Source organism: Fusarium flagelliforme, assembly GCF_020744385.1.
Source record: "Fusarium flagelliforme strain FIESC 12 MPI-CAGE-AA-0113 chromosome Unknown B0J16scaffold_7, whole genome shotgun sequence".
In the NCBI taxonomy this organism is placed as follows: domain Eukaryota; kingdom Fungi; phylum Ascomycota; class Sordariomycetes; order Hypocreales; family Nectriaceae; genus Fusarium; species Fusarium flagelliforme.
Window position 1 is genome coordinate 528,224 of NW_025763509.1, and position 15,971 is coordinate 544,194.

At 46.5% G+C, this 15,971-nt stretch overlaps 6 protein-coding genes across 6 annotated transcripts; 4 read left to right on the plus strand and 2 right to left on the minus strand.

Annotated features, from left to right (window-relative positions):
* Positions 1-262: 262 nt before the first annotated feature.
* On the plus strand, positions 263-699 carry B0J16DRAFT_388133 (RmlC-like cupin domain-containing protein; the record flags this gene model as incomplete). Its single annotated transcript, XM_046131723.1, has 2 exons — positions 263-288; positions 333-699. 2 exons carry the CDS (start codon positions 263-265, stop codon positions 697-699), a joined length of 393 nt encoding a protein of 130 aa, XP_045978653.1.
* B0J16DRAFT_181080 (uncharacterized protein) lies at positions 690-2,029 on the minus strand. The gene is made up of 2 exons (XM_046122603.1): positions 1,295-2,029; positions 690-1,235 (listed from the first exon to the last, which is right to left on the minus strand). The coding sequence occupies exons 1-2, from the start codon at positions 1,903-1,905 to the stop codon at positions 806-808; spliced, it is 1,041 nt and encodes a 346-aa protein (XP_045978654.1). The 5' UTR covers positions 1,906-2,029; the 3' UTR covers positions 690-805.
* Positions 2,030-3,520: 1,491 nt separating this feature from the next.
* Positions 3,521-6,426, plus strand: B0J16DRAFT_292027 (kinase-like domain-containing protein). Its single transcript, XM_046124308.1, has 3 exons — positions 3,521-4,770; positions 4,822-5,577; positions 5,626-6,426. The coding sequence occupies exons 1-3, from the start codon at positions 3,631-3,633 to the stop codon at positions 6,253-6,255; spliced, it is 2,526 nt and encodes an 841-aa protein (XP_045978655.1). The 5' UTR covers positions 3,521-3,630; the 3' UTR covers positions 6,256-6,426.
* Positions 6,427-8,217: 1,791 nt separating this feature from the next.
* Positions 8,218-10,368, plus strand: B0J16DRAFT_181133 (uncharacterized protein). Its single transcript, XM_046122604.1, has 7 exons — positions 8,218-8,332; positions 8,383-8,439; positions 8,486-8,529; positions 8,584-8,885; positions 8,935-9,719; positions 9,766-9,876; positions 9,927-10,368. The coding sequence occupies exons 1-7, from the start codon at positions 8,225-8,227 to the stop codon at positions 10,164-10,166; spliced, it is 1,647 nt and encodes a 548-aa protein (XP_045978656.1). The 5' UTR covers positions 8,218-8,224; the 3' UTR covers positions 10,167-10,368.
* On the minus strand, positions 10,188-12,473 carry B0J16DRAFT_403959 (heterokaryon incompatibility protein-domain-containing protein). Its single transcript, XM_046132756.1, has one exon. It carries the CDS (start codon positions 12,352-12,354, stop codon positions 10,570-10,572), a length of 1,785 nt encoding a protein of 594 aa, XP_045978657.1. The 5' UTR covers positions 12,355-12,473; the 3' UTR covers positions 10,188-10,569.
* A 1,254-nt stretch (positions 12,474-13,727) lies between these two features.
* Positions 13,728-15,961, plus strand: B0J16DRAFT_348423 (uncharacterized protein). Its single transcript, XM_046128739.1, has 5 exons — positions 13,728-14,038; positions 14,110-14,497; positions 14,604-14,799; positions 14,849-15,777; positions 15,836-15,961. The coding sequence occupies exons 1-5, from the start codon at positions 13,927-13,929 to the stop codon at positions 15,870-15,872; spliced, it is 1,662 nt and encodes a 553-aa protein (XP_045978658.1). The 5' UTR covers positions 13,728-13,926; the 3' UTR covers positions 15,873-15,961.
* Positions 15,962-15,971: the final 10 nt, after the last annotated feature.

A 15,971-nucleotide genomic window follows, 5' to 3' on the forward strand; every position in this document is an offset into this window, starting at 1 on the left:
TTTGTCAATGATTTGTGGTTGGTGAGATTCTTGATTGCCGCTCTCTGGGTTATACGGGTATCCGAATACCCGGATACCCGTTCCGGTCGGTGAGCCCGACGAGTCCCCGTCACTCGCGTATTGGCTATCGCCCGCTTGATCCGATTGCATCTCTTGTGAAAATACAGTCATTATAAAAGCTGTTGACGTCGAAGTCAATTTGTCACTCACTCTCATCAAATCTCAGCACACCTGTCACCGATCATACACTCTATCCAACACAATGACATCCAACGCCGAAGAGAAGCGGTAAGAAACTCCCACGACTACTCTAAACCCACTAACATATCAAGCAACCGACCTCGAGAGAGCGTCAAGATCCTCTACGACCACGAAATCACCAATGCTCCTGGAAAATCCATCGTCGGCCTTGAAGTCCACTACGGGCCAAACGGCTGGACTCCCCCTCACACCCACTCCGGAGCCACCGTCGTTGCAACAGTCATTCAAGGCCGTCTGCTCAGCGGAATGAACGGGAACCCACCTAAGGTGTATGGAGTTGGGGAGAGCTTTCGGGAGTTTCCTGGGTGCCATCACACTGTCAGTGACAATGCTAGTGATACTGAGGATTGTACTTTTATTGCGGTTGTAATTATTGATACGGAGGTTTTAAAGAAGGGGTATCAGATTCTTACTGTTCTTGACGATGGATGGGAATAGGCCTATATTGTGAGGGTCGTGGAGTTGATGTGATTGGGGGTAGATTATTTCGGTACATTGTGCCAAGATTATATATCTTCCAATACCTTGTGAAGGCCATTGACTTCTATGGTGCGGGATGATATGCTTTGTGGACTTGGATGGCTGCAAGAATACACTGAATAAAACCAAACATAGCAGTTAATCCCAGCACCAATATGGCAACCCAGAAATTGTGCCACTGGACTCCATTCCTTCGATCATGCCACCATTGAGAAAATGAATCCGGTGTTGAATGATCGAACTCGTCCTTGAGTACCAAAAGACGATTTTTCCAGTAACGAAAGTTGACTAGCTGTCTACTTTCCAAGTTGGAGGTACCGCACCAAGTCAACTGGCGATCAATTATGCGTCCAGATTGTGAACGCAATCTGTCAAGCCAAACCCGTTTCTTCCGCCTAGATCTCAATGAACCACAGTAATCGGATTGAGGGAAGAAGATCGCTAGCGTTTTGAGAGTCTCCTCTGCTAGTCCCTCTGGAAGAGTGGATGTCGGGCTTCGATTGTTAGCTTCCGCACGTAAAGGGTTACAGCAGTGATTCTGGAGTATACTTACCATCTTCTCTGTTGCTCTAGGTATGCCACGTGGTGAAATACGTAGAGTTGAGTATTGTTGTTTGTCAGGCGCAGGTGGTCGGCGAGGTTGTCTGTAAACTCGATCCTGATTCCAGCTATGTTCTCTAAACCCCACGCATCGAGAGTCAGCGAAATAGAAAGACTGTCACAGCTCCGGTGACATGAGATCGGGAACTGTTTAGCAATCAAGTTTGTCAGAGTGCCATCCGTCCACACTACTGCAGGGCTCGGCCCAGTCCTACGAACCCAACCGTGACCTGTCTCCAAGGAGCCAACTTCAACCATCGATATCAGACGAGCGACTAGATCAAGGGCAGCTTGACAGGCGACGGTATCATTATTGTTCAGGAGAACTGAGATGAAATTGATTGCGTGGTCCCGTTCATCGTGTTGGCGAATACACTCCACGACCTTGGCTAAAGCATCATTGTCGCGCGGGTCAATGGCTGAAGAGCCCAATGCACTAAATACATCTTTCTGGCTTTCCGAGTAGTGATTGTATGCTTCAAAACTAAGAGTCCATACCTGATCCCCATTGAGAAGATCCAAGGGCCAGACTATCTCGCCGAGAGCGAGATGTGCCATGGACATGCTGCTGAGACTCAACAAAATGAGTGCATCCAGGTAAAAGTGCTACTGTGTGGTGCTGAGGACAGATAAACCTTGATTATCATCATCATCAAACGCCATGACAGGAGGCCTCGTAAGCTCAATGGGCTGTGCGAAATGCTGTCCTACAATGGCTTTCTACCTGGGGCCAATCCTGTTCCCTTAAATATCTTTGTAATTGGGAATTCGAATCAGAATGTGAGGTGGCTGCATCAATTTTCACTAGTCTAGGACTCGTGCATACTGCGATCCTTTTCTCTGATAGGGTGAAACAGTCCAGCAAGGATGCCCAGCAGAGTCGGGCACATTCAACCAACTGCGTCGGGCCTCCACAAGTCAGAAGCCCCAGACTCCAGCTTATCTCGATTACGACACGACTTCTCTTCCTATCTCATCTTCAATTTTTGGTTCCCACCGCTAGGCATGAATGTGCTTTATATTGGCTGTATTCATCAACTGGATCAATATTCTATGTAAGCCTCAACTGCAGGCCGTCGACCTCGGGACTCTCACGCTATGGACTTCTCCAGTATTTTTCTGAACCCCAAATCAATTCTAGGAAACGACAAAGTCTGGATGGCCTTTGCTGATGACGTGTCAACCTTCAACAAATACAGACTTAACATTGACAGCTATCTTGCACATTCAGGTATTCCAGAGTGTAGTGAACACTTATTGATTGCTCTCTACAGGATTGGAAAAAGTAGAGACGAGGCGAAGACAGTCGTCGTTGTATCTTGTACCAACCACAGGGTACGCAAGCTCACGAAAGAGGGTCTCAGAAGTTGTCCTCTTTTTCAGGAGGGAGGAGCTCTCGCACATTTCAAGATAATTGGCAAGGCTACTCCACCGGAGACAGCCCGCGAACCTGTACCGACGATGCAGGCCGACAACGAGTCAAAGGAGCTTTCAAATGACTCCTTGGAAGAGTTGGTTTTATATACCCAACCCTCTAGACATACTTCCGGAGAGCACCAATCTGGTGTGTTCCTTAGTCGGGACAGATCTGCCACTGGCGACAACTACCTTGGTAGCCGAATCCTGGCACGACAGCAACTGGAACAGGGGGCGTCGGTACCTCAATCAGCTACGGCAGGCCCCTTGATTTTGGTGGATGGTCAGAGCTACCAACTCACAGTTCAGCATGTTGCGAACTTCGACTGCCCCAATGCCCAAAAGTCCTGTCACATAGCAGATGACTGGGATGACGAAGATATTGAAGAGCTAGAACGATGTTATTCTTCGGATGAGGACTTGGCTTCATGGAACGCTCCCAGAAGTCTTCCTGGGAGTAGTGAAAGCTTCTACAGTGACGTGAGCGAAGCCGTGTTCTCTGACTCCTCACCAGCCAACTCAATTAACCGGAACATCAAGTTCGAAGCCTTTGAAGATCCCGACCAGCGTTCAGAGCCTTTCTATTCTGGATCAGCTGCAAGTTCCTCTAGGCCTAGTGGGCCTAGGGAAAGCTACGACGCTACAGCACCCGGGAGTTTGTCTTTACTTCAGCCGACCGCAGTGGAAGAACAATCTCCTCTTTATGAGAGCGCCGGAATAGATTATCTTCTTATTCCTACAGAAGTTGAATTGGGACGGGTTTCCGAGAGCGCAGAAATCCTCCGAGAATGTGGTCATTTCAACCTCTATGAGCTGACAGAAGCCCGATCAGTGATCATAGCAACGGCTACCCTTGGTTACGTTCACGGCGCAATGTTCCCTGCACCAATTTTCTCAAGGAGACCACGATCACAAAGCTTTCAGACGCTGTTCTGCGTTCAATCTGAAAAGACCATCCCGAAGGGAGCTTCTGGCTCGGCTATCTTTGATAAGGAAACTGGATTGCTTGCAGGCTACATTGTTCTTGGATGCCCCGCGGAGGATATCTGGTATGTGACACCAATCTCAACAGTATTGGATGACCTGCGACAGCGCCTTGGCGTTCAAGCAAGCTGCCAAATACAACTGGATGCTGTATCGCTATCTCGGGGCAGTCATAACACTGAGAAGCATGCGGATCGGGGCACGAGCTGCAGTGCGCGACACGAAAATTGCGAAGGCACCAATGGTGAGCATCCATTAGGCAGGGATCTGGAAAGCCAACATACTCTACCAGCCAATGACAAAGGCTCAGTTCCATATATGAGGTTTCATGGCCAGAGCTCGGACAGAAGCCCAAGCAATAATGATCCTGTAACTCCACCACGTCATACACTGGGGTGGTCAATCAGAGATAAATTTTTCAAACCTGCAGACAGAAACCTTCAGTCATTCCTACCAAGAGATAAACTGGAGGAACTTCTCACAGATGAGCGAATTATAGAAGCTCTTGGGACTGAAGGAGGCTTTCCTCCTGCACGCCAAAAAGCCATCGCGCAAGAAGTCACACGTCCTCAGTACTTTGATCGCGAGACCCAGCCGCATCTTTGCTCTCGGGTAGAAATCCTGGCGATTCTCGCCTTGATAGACAAGGTCCCAGCCATTGAGAACTTTATCGAAGACGGTCTTTTCGATTATGATCTCCCTTTTCGATATGTTCAAAAGCCTGATTCACCCGATGGTGATCGACCGTGGGTGATGAGAACATCCGATCTCGAGAGGGAGTCTAGGGAGATCCCGGTCTTCTATCAATGGTCAGATAAGGACGCCGAGCTTTTTGAAGGTCAACAATGGAAGATACATGTTCCAGTCTTCGATGGTATGCCAAAGACAAGTGGGAAGCCCTCACACCATACTCTAGACCAGGAGGCGATTGCTCCATTTATCTCCAAAGGTCCAGTGGGACGAGGAGGATTCAGTACTGTTTACAAGGTGAAAATTCATACTCAACATCTTCCTAACTCAGATAACCCAGTAAGTTGAAAAGTCCACACATCGCTACCTACTCTTGCTAAATGTCGCCAGCATCAAAATCAAGTATTTGCCATTAAGAAACTGAATACCTCGAAGCAGCATTTTGATCGAGAAGTTGCAGCTCTCAAACGGTTTGCTGGAAAAGATGCCTCCTCTTTAGTCCAGCTTCTTTGGACATTTTCCCTTGGGTCAACGTATCACCTGGTATTCCCTTTTGCTGAGGGAAACTTGTATGAGCTATGGAGATCGAGGGAGTTTGAGTCTCCCCTTGCGGAAAAGAATGACCATGATACTGCTCTGTGGTTCGCGAGACAATGCCTCGGAATTACTGAAGGGCTCAATATGATTCATCAGGGTGGCAGTGATCACGATTCTCTTGAGCCCCAAAGGTTCGGTCGGCATGGAGATTTGAAGCCCGAAAACATTTTATGGTTCAAGGACTCTGGAACAAAAAAGGCAGGATATACCCTTGGTACGCTGAAGATATCTGATTTAGGCATGGCGGGATTTCACACGACACAAACCAGTTCTCATGTCGACACCGATAGGATTGGATGCTCAATTACCTACAGAGCACCTGAGTATGATGTTGACCGCCAAATCGACCAAAGCTACGATATCTGGGCTCTAGGATGCGTTTTTTCGGAGTTCTTAGTATGGTACCTTAAAGGCTGGGACGGAGTGGACACCTTCTCCAAGTGTCGAGTAAAGGAAGACAACAATTATCCAGTGAAGCAAGATACCTTCTTCAATTCCATTCGTAAGGGGAACCGGACAGGTGCTGTAGCCAAGAGATCCGTTGCCATGGTAAGCTGATTTCCACCTTTTTAATATCTCGTGGCTAACTGAATCTAGGAGGTCCAAAGTCTGTACAAGCACAAAGACACATCGGACTTCATAATAGATTTTGCAGAGTTCATAGAAACCGACCTTCTTCGACTGGATCCTGACCACCGAAGGAAGTGCCCTGACGTTGTTGCACAGCTCCAAAAGCTTTTCGACACGTCTTTGAGAAACCCGGATTACTGCTTAGGGCCAAGGGAAAAGCCCCTTAATAGGAGGAACACGGATATATCACATCTGGATCCTGAGGAGCTAGCTCCACGGCGGGGAACGAGTCGATCGAATCCCAGGCTAGCATCTTCCAGGGATTTCCACCCTGGCGTTAGAGCATACTCATTGCTTGAGGAATCAGATACTGATCTTGGTATGCGAGTCCAACGCAAGACAGTGGATTTCCAGCCACAGCAACCATGCAGTCCGGTGACGGACCTAGACAGCAGCATGCACAGACAGAGCCTTCCTTACATACCTAAGGAACCGGTTCATTTGTCTGAGAACGAAAGAGATGAGGCAGGTCCCTTTATTCCACCCAAGGATCAACCTGGTGTGACGAGACATTCAAGTGGACATTCAGGAAGATTTTCGCGTGAACGGTACGATAGGATGACGATTAACTTTTGTGCGGGAAATCGAATTGTTTAGGGTTATGGAATCGTTTCTTAGTTAACATGATAACTCGTCCTTGCCTGCAACCGATGATCACGATTTCTTTCATACAAGGAGCCAAATTGAACTGGACTCCGTTCACTTCCCTACGCACCAATATACCGCATCTCGACCTACTGGGGACGAAATATAACAATTAAACCGTGGAAAGTTATAAAAATAAGACATTCCATAAATACTTTTCTCTTAATATTGCAGCTCTAATTAGCGCTGTAGGGATTAAGAATGGGACATGACGCTTTTACGCTTCTAATCAAATAGAAATAGCAGTTTCAGACCTACAGGGCGTCTCGAATCTCGTGAGTCTACACGGGATACTTTATTAAATCGCTTTTACGATTATCTATTTAACACCCTGTCCTTGCGCTTTACACATATCTAACTCATTACCTAGATACATGCCTAGGATACTTACACGTAATTTATTCTAGACTCTACTAATATCTGTACTTATTGTAGATATGATAATTTTGTTAAGTACGCATTGCGGGCATCTTTATCACCATATGTGTCACTAGCAGACCCCGAGGAGTAGATATGATAATCTAACGGAAGGTGTAGGATGTATAGAGCCAGTCTATTAAATACATGGTGATCTTCCAGCTAAGATTCACAGTGTTACCCTTCGGCCAAGACGCGGGATCACGAAATTCATTGATGGCTCGGTCAATTTATCTCTTTACTTTCAGGGATTTTTATAGTGGATTTGCACGCTCCGCCAACATCTAAACTGCTCTCCTTTATTGCACAAAACCATTTATATCATAGAACAAGAGATGCTAGTGGTGCTATGGAAGTCCAAGAGACAATCTTCATCTCGAGCTCTTCGTGGAACCTTCTCTTGCATTTCTGAAAGGTGCAAATCTGAAGAGAAACACACGCGAGGAACGCGATAGACAGAGGGCCGACTTGAAGAAGCGCAAGAACAGGCCGCTAGTAGAACCTTAGCAGTCCAGGCAGTTCCCAGTACGTATGTGAAGGCTCTTACCAGCATTAACCAGCTCGTATTGCCAATTCATGATGGGCGAACGAAGCCATCGTTTGATCGAAATGACTTCAGAAAGTTGGAAAAAGAGCGATGAGTGCGAAACTGTAGAGCGATACCGTATTTTATATGTAAAGGGGATGGCGGAGGAGGATTGTGAACGGGAAACTGCTTATTGAACTTTATCGGATAGTCTTTTTGAAAATTCCGATACTGTATACAACAATGCAGTGTTTTTCTAAATATTTTCCAAGGCAATCTTTAATAGTGCTCAACCATAGTCACAACTTGCTTCATCCTTTGTGTTTCATCCTATCCACGTTAGAGAGACCCAGATGTCGCTTTGCAAATTACCCACCTCGGTCAAGCTTCTCGGGATTTCGCAAAAGTATCGGCCTCGTCTCCACTAGAAATTTAGTACGCGCAATCTCGCCGGGTGAAAGAACGATCTCTTACGATCACAGTTACAGTTCCTGGGCCAAAAACATTGATCAGAAATGATTCTAAGGCATCTTGCTCCGTGTATGTGGCACTGACAACTAAGAATTCCATGGTAAGAATGTCGATAAAGCTAAATCTTTATTGTAGATTATGTAACTACGGTGGGGAAGATGGGCGACAGTTTTATCAGCTCTTATGCCGGGCTTACTTTCCTAACGCAAGAATGACTCGTAACGCAGTTAGCCTAACTTGGCTGTTGTGCTCTCTCACTGGCTGTTCATCGTGTTATGACACGTTAGATTACATGATGTGTCGCAGCACAGCCCCCAGAGCCTGATTCCCAAGAACCAACCAAATTATAGTAAGAGACACGAAAAGGCCGCCACTATGCCTTGGGCTGCTTTTGGAGCTTACACAGCCCCCTGGCAATTCGGCTACCACTCGGCTACCTAAACATATCTTCGACTCTGGGCAGTGCGTTCCTGCTGATTGAAATCTACGTCAAAAGCTCTTGCAAATATGGATTGGGCCAATGATAATGCGACATGCTGTCAAGATGAAGCCAGCAAGGTTTTCAAGTATCACGAGAGACCCACCACCGTGATACGGGTGGTTCCAGGCCTAGCAGTATGTGCTTTCATATGCAGCCAACCTCGAGTTACTGACAGACAGTCTAGGAACCTCTAGTATGGACGATGAACAAGGACGATGATTGGAACAACTGGTTTGAAACTGTAAGTACTTACCTCTCCACTTTGTGCAGAGACTTACCAGCATCAGGAGCACCCAAGGCTCGGCGGATCCCAATCTGGACTCGTTCTTATGTAAGTATGAATCTCTTTCTATACGCCCAGCTCGTGACTGACGACTTTGTTTAGTCTAGCAAGAAGAAGTGGGGAACCGAAAATCGATCCAGTGAAAGGGATGGAGTCGAACGATTGGATCAAAAGAATCAATCAAGTTACTCCGGATACTAATAACGCAGATGCACTCTGTGGGACTGGAGATCAAAAACCCCTACGAAACTTGCCATTCTCGGAGAAAATGTTCAGAAGAATTGCAGAGGAATTTCATATACACGATTCAATCATCCGAGCTGTCAGTCGTGCAGATGTTTCTAACTTTTCTGGTATGAACGTGCAGATGGGACAACGAAACGGTCAAAGTCTACCTGCACAAGGTATGTTTGTGACTCAATGAATGTGGGTTGTTTCCTGACACCGAGACAGTATATAACATCCGTACGTCGGGTGTTTGGGAAAGCGACCTTGCGGCATCAACGACACATTTTCCTCGTTACAACCTTACTTTCTCGATTATGTTTGGCTGTACACTGTCGGTCGAAGCAGATATACTGACAAGGCTGGGAAGAACTACCTTCGAGATGTACCACCCATTGTTAGTGTCTAGCCTTATTGTCGAACTTGAGAGAAAACGACATCTTTTCATCGTCGAAGATACAATAAAAAAGGTTGAAGCCCGAGCCCTGGAGCTCGACAACGATCCTGGGCTATTGGAAGGTGTGGAAGAGGATGGAAGGTCAGCCCTCAGGAAGACAAAAAGAGCGGCCTGGCTGGACATGCGATATCTCCGAAACCAACTCCTAAGTTGGAGCAACTGTTTGGGAGCATTAGACAAAGAGGCTAGTCGCCTCAACCGTCAAGCCTATCGAAAGCCATTTTCATATCAGTACGAGGGAACCGAGAGTTTTAGTGCTGGAGATGATAGCTCCACGGAAACCGATTCAGACCTTGAGGATTCATTCAGCATTTGGCCATCAATAGACGATACTCAGTATCGCACAGCTGAGCAACAGGATTCGAGGGACCTGGTTGTTTCCAAACTCGAACCATACTCCTTTGAGAACCACGGGTCTTGGACACCTTCGAGCTTTTACCTAAAACGCACTGGGATAAAGATCCGAGGACGTCTTCAGGAGATAATGAAAGACTATAACGAGAAGATTCAAGAGTGCACATCTGTTGTTGAAGGCATGGTTATGTCGACCCAATGGGTAAGATATTCTGGCTTCCAGTGGAGGTTTAGCTAATCGGTCCAAGGCTCAAGGCGAAACGAATGTGGAAATAGGGTTGGCAACAAGTCAGTACTCTCGGCATATGAGGTCAATGGCACTTGTCACTATGCTGTTCCTTCCTGGGACGTTCGTTGCAGTAAGTTGTCATGGCCATCACTTTGATGCAATCATTGACATAATTTACAGACCATATTCTCAATGGGATTCTTCGACTTCGAGAGCTCTACTGGGTCCGTCGTTGTATCGAAACTTATCTGGCTCTATGTGGTCCTAGCCATAGCCTTGACAGGCCTCATGGTCGGAGTGTGGTATTATCATGCTGTTTATCGGCACAAGAAACACCGAGGCTTAAGATCAGGATCGAGTCAAGGTTATCTTTCTGGTCTCAGACTATTTGATCTGCGATCATCTCGAAAGACAGAATAAGCCTAGAAAAGGTATATCTTCTGCTCATCCTATCGGATCAGTGGCTGAAAGGAGGGATGCTTTGATTCCCCAAGAACCTCAGTCTTAGTCTCTTTCTGCGGAGATATAATCTCGATCCACTTCTACAACAGAAATGAGTCCTATCCGGGTCTTTGTGTATTTACTTTTCTCTTCTTCTTATCTCTTTTACTCCGAGAAATCTATCAGAGTCATATTTGGGCTACTCCATGTTTCTGATCAACTTGTCCATACCACAAGGGAAAATGGCGAACGAGTACCAAGAAGCTACGACATGAGACGTAGTCCACCAGATGAAAGCTTGCCGATCACAAGGTTACCAGACCTTGTTCCCTTCCAAAACACTATCGACTCAACGACCTTAGTATCATACGGGACTATCCTCTTAAACTATAGTAACAACGCTATCTTCTACCCCTCTCATCACCTCAGCTTCTGTTCCTTTCTCCAGTTTGAGACAACCGACTCTCTCAAAGGTAGACAACGAGGTATCCAACCGCTGCCTCAGGATCAACCCGCGAGTAGGAACCTCTGTTTGTGCTCTCCAAAGCTCTCCCACAAGCAAGCAATAGAGTTCGGTCTTGACTCCAACTTCGATATCATACCTCCTCTCCCCGATAATTTCCTCCGTTAACCTTATCAACGGGCCGGAGATTTTGAGGAAGCCACTCGAAATCGTGCCCAGAGGATCCTTGCCGCTGGGAGTGCATTCGACTTCGAGAACCTTGGCGTAGGCGACTTTCAACGTGGGATCTTCGTTTTCGGGACGGAAGCTATCAATCGAAGGATATGGACTGTATCTCTGATCGACCGATGTCCAAGACCACGACGGTCCACGGTATGGATCTGGTCTCTTTCCAGGATGATTGACAATCCACAAAAGTCCTGCTGGTAAGTCGTTAGACCAAAGACCTGCGAGATACCGTCCAGCTTCATGCCCATGTAAAAGTCGGGCCAGGCCTGAGAGACAAGGTAGTATGTCTTCAGGTTTTGTGATATGTCGCTGCATCACCTCGTTCACAACCTGGTACCATGCCTTGAATTTTCTAGGAAAGTGATACGCAAAGTATCCTCGAAGTTCGAGTGAGTTTCCGCCGGCACGGTCAAGATGCATACATTGACAGAGCAACCCGTATCTGCACTCCCACACCATCTCCTGTGATGTGAAATGGACCATCCTTGTAGCCAGTATTTGTTCTTGTAATGTCCACGCCCTTCTCCTTAACGGTTCAAAAGCCAATGGTTGGTCCCACTCGCCGCCCCGCCGGTACTCTTCCCGGACGAATATAGGATTCGACTCACTGTCGACCGCTATTAGTTTCTTGTCGTCATGGAAGTCGGTTTCCGGGACATCTAGGAACCCCTTGTTTGAATCTCTTGACATGTCGGCGCCTATTACAAAGTATGCATCTCGATAGATGGCGGCCATGTTGCCGGATTCTTGTTGCCAATCGTCTTGGTCGTCTTGGATAATACATAAAGCATCAATCCAAAGGTACTTTACTCCAAGGCTTCTTGTGACAGTGACAGCATGTTGGAAGGTCAAGGGAAGGTCACTATATCGAATTCCTTCCTTGTATCTGTCAAGGTTTTCCATAACCATTCGCATTGCGATTCCGCCACCCCAGCAGTGGCTCAAGGCGGTATAGAAACCTTCCTGACCGGAAACCCCTCTCAGCTTTATCCATTCTGAGTTCATGTGACCCACATCCAATACTCGACTTGGAAGCAGAACACTGTGGTTATCTGAACACTCTGAGTGGCTCTCATGGCAGTTTCTCAACCAGTCTGTGATCGTAGGTGTAAAACTGTCTCTCCGGTCCTCGATTTCTCGAGCCACACCAGTAGCTGGGCAGTACAGTTGATTGTGATCGGGATTTCGGTATATGTACGCCGTTAAGTCCCACCATCTCCCAGGCGGACATATGTCTATAGCTGGACCATCGAAGCCTATGATGAGTTCCAAATCCGACTTTTCTATCCTTTCGTGGCCCCTCACTGCAAGTACACCCAGATACCTGATCTGACAAGCCGAACACCCTGCCTGAGCACTTTTCTCGAGGCTTTTGATGTCAACGCCACGGAACTCGATACTCAGTCTGTCGCCATATCTACATATTTCGCACGGCGAAAATGACGCTGGGAGGGAAACAGTTGGGGTATTATCCATGAGGAGAGATAACGGAATCTTGCGGTCGTAATGTAGGCATTTGAGATACTTGCGGTGGCAATACAAAAGATCTAGAACCAGCCGGAACTTGAATCTCGAATGTCAGAAATGTCAGAAAAGTGCTAAGATGAAGTAAGAATGAACCTAACCTTGGCATACAGCAAGAGGAGTCTTAGGAACGCCGACAAGTCAGCAAATGCAGCGCTTTGATTGGATGGGGGCCAATCACGTGGGAAGCCGTCCGATTGATCTAAAATTACTAATTACACTAAGCCAATCATAGTTGATAAAGTACATACCCTATACGATGGATCAAATAAAGCAATTGTAGTTTATTTACAAATCACTGGGGCTTTATTTTATAAGAGAATCTACTACTAACTCACGGTTTTTAATAATCGCTTAAATATCTGAAAAACGTTCTTTCAAGTTGAACTAGCTACTTGTTGAGTGCGGAAGAAGAATAACGCCATTTGTTGTAGTATGTGCAAAACATACAAAGATCACATTGAGCGTGCTCTATTTAGCCCTACGATTTAGAGAAATGGCCTTTTGAGATAAACTTAAATAGTCAATAGTGAGAAGACTTTGCTATCTTGCAATAAACGAGTAGAAATGTTAGATATTATTGAGATTTATACGTAGTAACTCATGTAATTTGCTCTTACCTTGGGCCAGAGTAACAATTGATGGCCAGCTTCTCGATCGGCAGAACGCGTCAACTTTGCGATAGCGATAAGATAAGATAAAAAGCTTGCTAGGATGTTTGAAGCAAAAGGAGCAAGCGGTGAAGATGATGCGTCACCACTTCTTGGCAAGAATGCTTAATTCCGGGTCTTTCACAGCGCCTCGACCGCTACAATATTTAACGCCTAATGCCTAACAGCGTATCTGCTGTGTTGTCCATGCAGAATACCACCTGCTACACTTATCGCTTCACGTTGAGACCTTCGCAGTCTCATCCCCCAATTAACCTCTCGTTTGATTGCGATTTACCTTGACTCGTCAATGCTTGAGCTAGGTTCTGGACCCTGTCGCATTCCTTTTTGGTGGCGCTGCGGGGCATAGTCATCTCCCGATAATGACAGGGGGTTGAACCATCAGAATTCTCGACCTGGCTAGAAACGTTTTGGAAGGGATAAAGAAGGCATGCACGAGACATGTTTTATTTGTCTCCTTCTTATTGCTTCTGTTACGGTTGAATGGCATAAATGGTGAGTTGTAGTGAGTCTCTGTAGAGTAGGGGGGAAGTGATAACGACGCTAAGTAATCCACTGAGGGGACCTAATGTTTTCAATAAAACAAGGGAGAGCCGCACAAGCACCAGTAATGGAGATTAAAATATGATTACCGCCCTACGTAGTACCTAGCCCGTTCTCTTTAGGCACAGTGACAATCAGGGGTAAATCATCAATGCTGGATCTCTAAAATGATTAATTAGCTTCACTTTTTAAGCGACTCCTATCGTTACGTGGACGCTGAGACCTCCTTTTAAATTTTGTCCAACTCACCCTGTCTCTTTGCACAGCCTACTTTGCTTTCTTTTCACAAACATACTATTATTCCGCCTCGATGAGTCCCTCCCTAGCCACGGACACGCCCAGATACAATGACTGCTCTGCGAGCGAAGATGAAGACGACCCGCTGAATGGCGGTCACCATGGCCCCGACTTTAGCATACGAGGTGCGCAACAAAAACAGCCCCTGTATCGCCAACATTAGGACAGCAAACTGATCAAGCAAGCTCGTAAAAAGACACCATGAAGCGAGCACTCCGCGCATCATCAAGAGTCCGCTACCAACAGCTCAACATTCCCAGCACAAATGATCTAGAAACGCAATCACCGCCAAATGAGCGGTCAGGCTTTGACTTTCCCAACGAAAACGTCTCATTTTTCGGCCAGATCCGCTCCACAGTTGTTGCCTCGCGATTGAATTGGTTGCTTGTTTTCGTACCGATTGGTCTTGCGGCACATATGCTTCATATTAACCCGTTGGTAATTTTCATGACGAATGCAGTTGCTATTGTGCCGCTTTCTGTTATGTTAACTGAGGCGACGGAGAGGATTGCTGCTGAGGCGGGAGATACGATTGGTGCGCTTTTGAATATTACGCTGGGGAATCTTGTTGAGCTTATTATTCTGTGAGTTTGAGTGAGATGAAGTGAGATGAGATGAGTTGCTAATGAGATTGATTATAGGGTGTAAGTGAGATGAGAATGAGGATGAGATGGAAACTGACTTTTGCAGGGTTGCTTTGGTGAATAACCATATTCGCATCGTTCAAGCTTCAATTCTTGGAAGTGTGCTTGTGAATCTGCTCCTGATTCTTGGCTCTGCTCTTGTTGCGAGCAGCATGTCCAATATTGAGGCTCATAGCAGCATGGAAGAGTCTGAGCTGTTGGCCGCTCTTCTTTTCGTGTCCGTCTTTGTGATTCTCATTCCTGTGAGTTTCATTTATCTCAACTCATTCTGAGCGTCACTAACTTGACCAGACCGCATTCGACTATACTTTCCACAAGAAAGGAAAAGTAAGTGAAGCAGCACTAAGTATGAGCCGCGCTTCATCACTAGTAGTTCTCGTCATTTACATCGTCTACTTCGCCTATGAAATGAGACCCAAGAACGTCGAAGTGCCGTCAATTCCTCTGCAAACACTTCACACAGATCATCATCAACATCGACGAAACCAACATTCCAACTCACGACTTATTCGCTTTTCTGATCGGGATGTTCCCACGCGGGCTAGAAGTACTACTCTTGACAGCAGAGGAGCGGCGGAGGAGGACCTTGTGAAGAGGGAAGCGGCACCACGAGCAAGTTTGTCACATCGATCAAGAGGGCACTCACGCTCGCGTTCACGTACGGAATTTCAAGGATCTGAGGGGAGGGATCTCTCGGTCAACAGTGTACACCGTCGAGTTCTGCCGGAACTCCCCGAGGTTCCTGATCACACATCTCATGTTTCCAGCACCAGCGGTACGATAGCCGCTGTTACGGTTCTAGTAGTCTCATCAGCTCTCATGTCCATGAACGCCGAATTCCTCGTCAAGACAATCGACGACGTCACGCACGAAGGAGGATTATCAGAAGCGCTGATCGGCCTCATTATTCTCCCCATCGTCGGAAACATCGCAGAATACGTCACCGTCGTCACAGTAGCGATGCGAAACAAGCTCGAGCTAGCAATTTCCGTCGCCGTCGGCTCAGCTATCCAAATCGCACTCTGCGTAGCGCCCTTGACGGTTCTGATAGCGTGGATGTTGGGACGCAACTTGGAGATGGCTTTCAACGTTTTTGAGACAACTACGCTTGTTGGATCGGGGTTGTTGATCAACTTGTTGATTCTGAGTCGTGCTGGCACCGCTATTAGAGCTATTGGGTTGAAAGGTGCTCTGATGTTTGCGTGTTATATTATTATTGGGTAAGTCAACTCTTGAGTATTGGGGTTAAAAGTGCGATTGCTAACATTTTTATTTTAGTCTTGGTGCATACTTTGAGCCTCACGCGACGAAATAGAATATAGATGGGGAATGAAAGGCATTTATGATAATATCAAGACTACAACATATAGAATACGTAATAAAATCACACTCTGTTTATCGTTCACCTAAAAAT